The sequence below is a fragment of the Erigeron canadensis genome, chromosome 4 (assembly GCF_010389155.1).
Source record: "Erigeron canadensis isolate Cc75 chromosome 4, C_canadensis_v1, whole genome shotgun sequence".
Taxonomy (NCBI): Eukaryota; Viridiplantae; Streptophyta; class Magnoliopsida; order Asterales; family Asteraceae; genus Erigeron; species Erigeron canadensis.
In genome coordinates, this window is record NC_057764.1 from 1135799 (window position 1) to 1144920 (window position 9122).

At 34.2% G+C, this 9122-nt stretch overlaps 1 protein-coding gene across 1 annotated transcript; it reads right to left on the reverse strand.

The window, feature by feature from the left end:
• Positions 1-3829: 3829 nt before the first annotated feature.
• Positions 3830-8638, reverse strand: LOC122595490 (T-complex protein 1 subunit epsilon). Its single transcript, XM_043767857.1, has 9 exons — positions 8316-8638; positions 7249-7567; positions 6813-7161; positions 6597-6729; positions 6442-6494; positions 6213-6315; positions 5823-5989; positions 5338-5451; positions 3830-4216 (listed from the first exon to the last, which is right to left on the reverse strand). The coding sequence occupies exons 1-9, from the start codon at positions 8512-8514 to the stop codon at positions 4046-4048; spliced, it is 1608 nt and encodes a 535-aa protein (XP_043623792.1). The 5' UTR covers positions 8515-8638; the 3' UTR covers positions 3830-4045.
• Positions 8639-9122: the final 484 nt, after the last annotated feature.

The window sequence follows — 9122 nt, forward strand, 5'->3', positions numbered from 1 at the left end:
TTATGGTTTTATTTGTTTAAACAAAGTAAATACTTGAATATTTCGTTATTTAGATTTAGATTTCCGTTTATCAGATGTGGACTGAGAATCTGTGTATCACCGAAATAGATACGGCAAAGGGGCACGGAATTGATACGGGAACGTGGAACGGAAAAATGGGTACGGCAAAGATATGGCAATAAAAAGATAAAAAAAGTAAAAGTATATTGATTTTATATAGAGAGAAATTTGAGAATGATATAGTTATAATTTTATAAAATATGGTGATCTCAATCGTATAATTTAGTTGTTTTGTGTTTTTGGGTATGCATAATTGTAAGAGGATGGTCGTTTTTGGAATAAAAAAAAACTCATTGAAACCCTAACATTAATTGGATACGGTATGAAAACTTCATAGAAACGTTTCGGTATATATGGAAACTTCAAGGAAACGTTTCGTATGAGTTTCGTACGAGTTTTCGTTCCCATGAAGTTTTCGAAACGGGTACGACTACCTGTTTGGAATTTCAGTGCATCACGAGAATATAATCTTTTTATGATTTTTCAAGTAGGGTCCATATTTGCATGTATGTATATTTATTGCTGAGCAAGTTATTTTGTCTGCTTGTTATACGTTTATCCAACATAATTATCCGTTGATCCAACATAATGAATAAAATGTAGACAATGTATTTTATCTAGAGATCTAATTTTAAAAAGCCTCTTTGCAGGATAAAAATTTCCTCCTAATAGTATTTTTTTTTCCTTTACTTTTCTGCAAAAAGATTATTATCAAAACAGCAACAAGCAAGATATTAGCTTAGTAGCAAATCTATACAACTACAATATAAAAATATAACAATAATAACTCGGTACTTTAAACTTAGATGGGATTATATAAAATGATTTCATTTGAATTCGTTTGGAAATACAACTTAACTAACATATTTATACGAAACATAAGAGCGCTTCTTCATTTAAAAAGTCGAAGAGTACAAATGACTCTAAACAAAACCAAACGTTTGATGAATAGTTTGTAAATCGTGTTATAAAAAATTCGTTTATATTTACCTGTTTTGTAAATGAATGAACACAAACATTGGCTTCAATTCATTTGTTCTCGTAATGTTTAGTAACTTGTTCATTTGCGTCATTGTTTGTTTATATCCTAATACAATGTGTGCACTCGGTGTAAATTTTAGACAGGATTCGTGTATGTTTGTATTTTTACCTTTCTAAAAGGTAGAAAAGCTTCTTTTTTTTCTTATAAAACAAATTTCCGGTTGTTTCTTTGGCCAAAGCCCGAAATCCAAACAAACAAACACAAACGTGCCTACTTTGTATTAATTCGGTTTATTTATAAGGAAAATTAAGAGATATACTACACATAGTTGTTAGTATCGTACGATACACGATACGTCTTGTACGAGTCGTATCACAACTCAAAGAAAAAGTAACGTCTCGGTTAGTGTCTCAGGCTAGGTTTTGACTCGGTTCGATACGATACGATATGGCACGTATCGGTCTGATACGATACGGTTTGTTAAGAAAAAAAATTTTAATTTTCCTATAAATACTCTTTAATACAGTAAATTTATTACTAATAAATGTTCATTTTGTATTTAATCGATACGTATAATAATAAAATCATTTTAAAAAGTTAATATATGTAATAAATATGATAATATCATATATATGTATGTTTTTACGCATATATTATACATTTTTGCTATATATTTTTTATTTTTATATCCCTTACGATACGTAATACGATACGATTTACGATTTAAAAAATCACAAAATGAGTCGACACACGATATGCGATTCAACAACTATGATACTACATAAATTCTCTAAAGATAGTACTGTCTTGTTCGACAACCACAAAATGTGTCATATTGTTATATATGGAAAGTATGTGGCGATTAATTCCTCAACATCATTCTTTTTTGTGTTTGAATTTCAAAATATATACTTAACATTTGTTTTCTTTCATGTCATTTGAGATGGCAAGGCTCAAACTTCTTTGTGAATACAAAACCTTTACCTTTCAAAAATATCACCTGACATAATTGGTGAATTTAAGATAATATGTCTAGGAAAAGTTAATTTAAAGGAAATAAGGAATATTAATCACGAGTTGTAAAATGTGAGACAAATTGACTATGATTATATTAAAATGACACAACATGTATGGCTATAAATAGATAGCGTCCTATTTTTGTGTCATTGCTTTCATATGTACAAGTCACAACGTGAGTTTGCTTATCAAGAAATTGATTTCCCCATGTTACATTTACTATGAAACTTCTTTTGGCATATGTCCCCATGAGATTAAGAGAATATTTAATATTTCTATACTACACTTATATTTATATTCATACTCCTTTATAAAACAAACTTTTCCTCCCTTTCCTTAATTTTAAAAACTTGAAATGACACATTAACTCTCCATCTTAATACATCCTTATTTATATTCTATAAACTATGATTAAAATGCCCTTAAAAAATTGAAAATCTATCTCTTCTGCAGAAACACATAACAAAAACCCTAACCCAAAATTCGTGCCCCCCCCTTTCATATCCTACGCAACAATTCATCACATTTTCGACCGCAATGAAATTACTTTATCGTTAATAACCACACTGTAACCGCTGCTGCATTGTGCGGACACCAATCTAGTATATTATAAAGCAACATATAATTTTCAACTTTTAACTTTTCAATATTCAACATTCAATAATTTACACTATATCAATATAACTTACACTATACTCCCCGCCACCACCACCAATCGCCGCCACCACCACCGCCTCCACTCGCCGCCGCCACCCGTCACCACCGCTGTTGTTATTACATTGCTACTCTTCACCACCGCCACCACTCGTTACCACCGCCACCGGCGCCACCCGTCATTACTAAATCGCTGCATCACGCGGATACTTGGGCTCGTTAATATTAAAATGAGAAATTGTTTTAAAAGTCAATATTTTAAAGGAATGTTGGAACCAATTCTAACTTTTGATTTTAAAATTTTCCAACTTTAAATTGTTTATTAAAAAAAATTTATTTAAAAAAGCGTAAATCAATCTATTAAAAAATAACAGTATCACGCTATGTCATCATAAAAATAGACTGCAAAAACTTTCCTAAATGTTAAAAAGGACGGCACATTACAACGGACATAAAACCCTCTTGCACAGTTGCACCTAAGAATCCAAGGGAGTGTTGTATATAAAAAAAAACTAGTTCTATATTCAAGCTACAATCCATGTATTAAGAATATGTCGAGCATAAATGATTCATAGGAGAATCGATAAGCAAAAACTATTTCATTGCGTTCTAGATTGTGATTTGATTTTTAGTCAATGGGTATCCAATTGCGGTACCAGGCTAGGGTTTTCTCCATTACCCTTATTGTGATTTGATTTTGGTTTAGAACAGTGACTTATAGCTAGGGTGTTGGTAGCGATGGGTGTTCCCAGTAGTGAGTGGTGGGACGACCCACTCGCACACCGCCGCCATCACCTAAGCACTCACGCGTGAATAAATTTGAGTGGTCCAACCACATTGGGTGATAAGTGAGTGGAACGGAAATCAAAGCCATAAAGACTCTTTTTGTCAGCAGATTTAATTCTTTTTTGTTTCTTCCCCAAGATGAATTGAGTGGTGCATTTGAGATGGTACAACGTGATGGGTTGAAAGTGAATAATGAGTGAGTAGTTAGTGTAGCGGTTGCCTAACACCCTTATAAAAAAACACATATTTCCCACGCTATACCTACCATCCTACCAAGTATATGATGATCACACAAGCAATGCAAACACATGAACTTGACCAACTGGCGTGTGGAGAAGTGTCGAGAATTGTTTGAAAAATAAACATTAATGCGTACATTACTTCAAATAAAACAAACCAACGCCGGACAGGCATGAAATAACTGAAGGCAACACATAAGCCCACACTAACAGAATAAAACTACAACCATACGCTCAGTAAAAAAATGTTTCCAGCAATATATAGTCGTCCCACAGACACCAAAACTTGAAACCAAGTACCTTGACCTCAATACTCGGATGGAGAGATCACGTCATCGATCTTCAAAATCATTTTGACCACTTGTGTAGCAAGCAAGATCTGCTGTTGTTTTCCAATTAAGGTTTCAAATACATTTTGCTCACGCATATCATTTGTGCCAGTGTCGTTGCAGTCTATGCCACAACAATGATTATTTTCCTACGTAATAAAGCAAAAATGTTAAAGAAAGAAGGAATGCAGCCACAATATCGTTTCTAACCAGAAAAAAAGGCTAATATATCATGTGCATACATGTATTGGCTTTGCAAAAGTCTAGTCAAAGTGTAGAGACTTTTACTAGTGATAAAGATCCTCACAAGTTGATACTAAAACTGACCCATGTAACCTAACAAATGTCTAGATTTGGATTATATTTTAACTAACCAGTAAGAAGTGTGGCCAAGTGGGCTGAGATAGTCCAAGAGACAGATAGTTGCCAAACATGTGTACAATGCATAAAACTCCTAAATCATTTTAATGTAACAATGTAGCTTGTGTGTGTGTGTTTTGTTTTAATATGTAAGATTCTAAAACCAAACAAAAAAGATCAGTGGATCAGCAACCCAATCGGTTCCATTTTGACCCAAAGTAGTCAAGGACATAAATTTCTGTGTTTCGGTCACGGACTGGTATATGAAATATCGTTTTTTTCGGTGGTATTTCGGTAATTTTAATATTATGTATATATATTTATATATATATATACATAAATAAGAGTAAAAGATAAAACCTGGAAGTGCTGAAACAGAATTCACCGAAATTTCGGAAATTTCGGTCAAATTTTGGTGGTATTTCGGTCAATACCACCGAAAATTTCGGAAACGATATCAAAATCGAAATTCAATACTGAAATTATGTCCCACCACCGAAAACCGGTATACCACCGAAATTTCACCGAAATTGATAACATAGTTTTGACCTCATCAGAAAAGCTAAACCAGCACCAAATGACTAAATCTATGTTCTTCAACCAATTACCTAACCAGCTAATCTACCTGACCAGCCCATTGTGCCAACTCAACGACTCGCAATCACCATAATTCATGTGGTCCGGAAACTATTATCTGGTTGTAGCAATACAGATATGACAAGAGTTTATGGATACTCTACAGCTGGAGATTATTACGTATTAAACTATTGCTTATCTACCCGTGAACATGGCTCTATTAAGTGAGCAGCTTGACTCTTTGTATTCTACATGTTTGTGCGTATGTGTGATTATCCATCGTTGGCTTATTTACATAAAGAAAGAATATGGTATAAACTAATGTCTACATTACCTTGATTTGCTGTGCTTTCACTGCAGATAGTGTTTCAATGGGTTGCAAACCACTATTTTCTGCAAGAGCCATGGGTACAGAATCCAAAGCATCAGCAAAAGCCCTAATAGCATACTGCCAATGAAAAAGACAACTTCAGTAAATAAACAATATAAGAGCTTTAAACATATCAATAAACTAAGAAAACATGAGCTATGCTAGAATGACAAACCTTTTACAAACAAATCTTTACAAACAGATGTGGCATGTGAGGTGGTCCAATCAACAATGAGAAAGAATGAAAGAGAGAGATACAAAAACATAATTTAATTGAGAGAAATTGTGTTTGTAAAGTTTGTTAGTGACATGTGAGGTGGTCCAATCCACAATGAGAAAGAATGAAAGAGAGAGATACAAAAACATAATTTAATTGAGAGAAATTGTGTTTGTAAAGTTTGTTAGTAAAACGTTTGTAAATCTAGAATTACTCAAAACGTATTAGGTACCTGTTCAACTCCTGGATATTTATCAGCAGCGGCTTCAACTGCAATAGAACATGAAATTTCTGCTGCACCGCCGCCATAAACAATGGAGTTATTGCGGATGAGATTTCTAGCAACGCACAATGCATCATGAATGCTGCGTTTCGTCTCCTCTATCATCATCTTGTTACCTGATTCAGCACAAAAGGTTTGAGTACATACATAATACATTAGTGTGGCACAAATCAAATGAATTTGCTAGCTACATATATATAGTTTAATGGAACAAGTATTGAATGCCACTATGAAGCATGAAAGCACCCGACTTTGGAAGAACAGCTTGAAGCTATAACCAACTTCATCATAACTTACAAGTACATACAGTTAGATAACTGAGCATCATGAATAACTCACCCCCACGAATAAATATGGTTACAGCCCTTGAGTTTGCACAGTGCTCAATATAAAGCATACGGTCTTTTGTAGTACCAAATGCCTTCTCTCTAACCAAACCAGCCTGTCCATATAAAAATGGAATTAAGTTAGAATAAGATGTGCCGACTGTTACATGGAAGAATGAAGTAACATGAATACATTTATGATCGAAAACATAATAAGAATGAGAGAAACATATTTAAATTACCTTTCCTAGCTTTTCAGGTGTCAGTTCCTGGAACCTGGGAACAATTCTACCACCTGCACACGACACACACAGCGGAAAAGGGTATTTAGCAATTACAGTAACATCATATATCAGCAAAATATTGTTTTCAAAAGCCAAGTGATAGGCACACATACCAGTTGCTATTGCTATAAGCTCAAGTTCTACACCACCAACCCATCTCACAGCAGGCAAGTTTCTGTGCATCAATAAATGATTTGCTTCATCATCAAAACCCCATTGACAAATCACCAATGTTGCCCCAACATCCTGAAAGTTTAAAACACGCATCAGCCACCAGACATTACCAATATCCGGAAAATGATACTTCAACATTATAGATGTCACATTACCTTGCATTGCTGAACCATGTCATCGAAGTACTTTTGCTCTTGCTTACGTAAAGTTTGAAACTTTTCAACTGTATCAATGTCAACCTTATGCTTAGTCTTGGGCTTTGGTGGCTCAAACGGGCAAGTCAAGATGGCAATTTTTGCATCATTAATTTCCTTTGGCATTTGTGGGTGACTCATATCTTTATCCACAAGAATTCCATAAATAAGTTCAGTATCCTCCAGTTTACCACCTACTTTCCCCTCCACCTTAATGAGGTCCAAGTTTACATCTTTCCTCTCTAGATCAGCAACGGCCATGACAGCCTTTACAGCAATCTCAGCCAATCTACGCTTGCATCGATTTACACTGAGAGCAGACTTCAATTAGATAAAAGAAGGTACAAGTAGAGCAAAAAATATTTCAGTAAAATTATGACACTGAGATCCAACTTACATTTTGGAAGATAAAGTAGTCATGCAAGTTTGAACCAAAGGCTCGATATTTGTGGCGCTGAAATCAAACTTATCTGCTATTTGTTGTAAATGGTCAACAGCAATCTTGGAAGATATTTCAAATCCCTCTGCAACTCGGATGGGATGAATTCCTCGTTCCAAAAGCTTCTCCGCTTGTTCTAAAAGCCCACCAGCCATAACAACTACACCAGTTGTTCCATCCCCAATCTCATAGTCTTGACTCCTTGAAAGTTCAACCATAAGTTTTCCTATCTGATTATCAACTTCCATCTGCTCCAAGATCGTCGCACCATCATTCGCTACAAAAGATATAGTCATTGTTAGAAAAACAAAGAAAATAGTCACTTAGTGAGCATAATGATACATAAATATGCACAGTTTATATGCATTCTAGTCCGTGTAAAACTTAAAATGTAGATGATTTTCTTTGTAGTTACATTAATCCTTTTCTTGAACCTACTGGACACATATGTTAATAATAACTCTCTTTTTTTTCCCCAGAATCTGTCCCGTTTTCTAATACACAGATAAACAAAAAACGAATTTCTTGGAATCCTATCACCCAACCTCCTACCCCAACCATGGCAATATCAAGAAAACTACTAACATTATTCCATAAATCTAAAAACTACATTTTCTTAACATGATTCCTTAATAATAAAATTACATTTTCTGCTAAAAATTTCTAAATTAAGTTAAACTGCAGCAACTAAAATAAACATTCACATTACACATACATCTTCACAAAAGCAAACCACTAACCATACTTTGTGTCATCATAAAATTCAACATCCAATAACAGATCAATAACACCTAATAGCATATCAAATAAAAAACAATAATATAATATATATACACATATATATACTCACACACACACACACACACACATACATATATATATATATTAAGAGTCATTCTTATAAGTATGGAAAATGAAACAGAAATGACATAATAAAAAAATGATGATGATATAAACATATAAGTTATAGATATAGATACAGATATATATATATATGTACATATAGAGAAAGAAAGAAATAATACTGATAGTGATGTCGCCGTCAGGACTCTGAAGCATCTTATCCATGCCTTTAGGGCCAAGGGAAGTACGGAGAATGCGAGAAACAGCAACGCCGGCGGCGATGTTAGATTTCTGAGCATCTAAACCTCTTAACCTACTTTTGCTTTCTTGTTCTCTCAGTATTATAAACGGCCGCCCGTATTCGTCGAACGCCAGCGCCATGGCTGTTTCAACTTTTAGGGTTTTTTTAGATCGATTAGAAAGTGTGAAATATGAAAAACGGAGAGTGAGATCGGCACCCACACAATTGCTGTGTGTGCGTTATAGAAAAATGTAGTAGTAGGAATACTAGTCTTTGGTGTGTGATATTTTTATTTTGACCTAAATATTTGAAACCCTTGTGTTGGGTATTTTTTGGGTCGGGTCGGACAAATGATATATTTATTTGAAGTTAATTACACGAAGGGTATGTTCTTGAGTTTTGTTTTAAAAAGAAAGGAAAAGATTATAAAGGATTTTAAAAATATTTGGGTTCTTGAGTTTTATTTAAGGGAAGAAGAGAAAAGAAGGGAAAAGATTTGGAAGGAGAATTCTATAGAATTTGTTAAAGATATTTTCCTCCCACTTTTGAGATGATTTGGAAGGAAGGAAACTCCACCCCTTCTCTTCCATTCATCCCTCTTCTCTTCTTTCTCCTTCTTTTACATATAAACTCGAGAACACAGGCGAATTGTCCATGTGGTTTGACATAGCTTGCAAGTTTCATCAAAAGGTTTTATGAAAAACAATTTTCGTCCCTAAGTATGGAGCCCCGTCGACACTTTTGATCA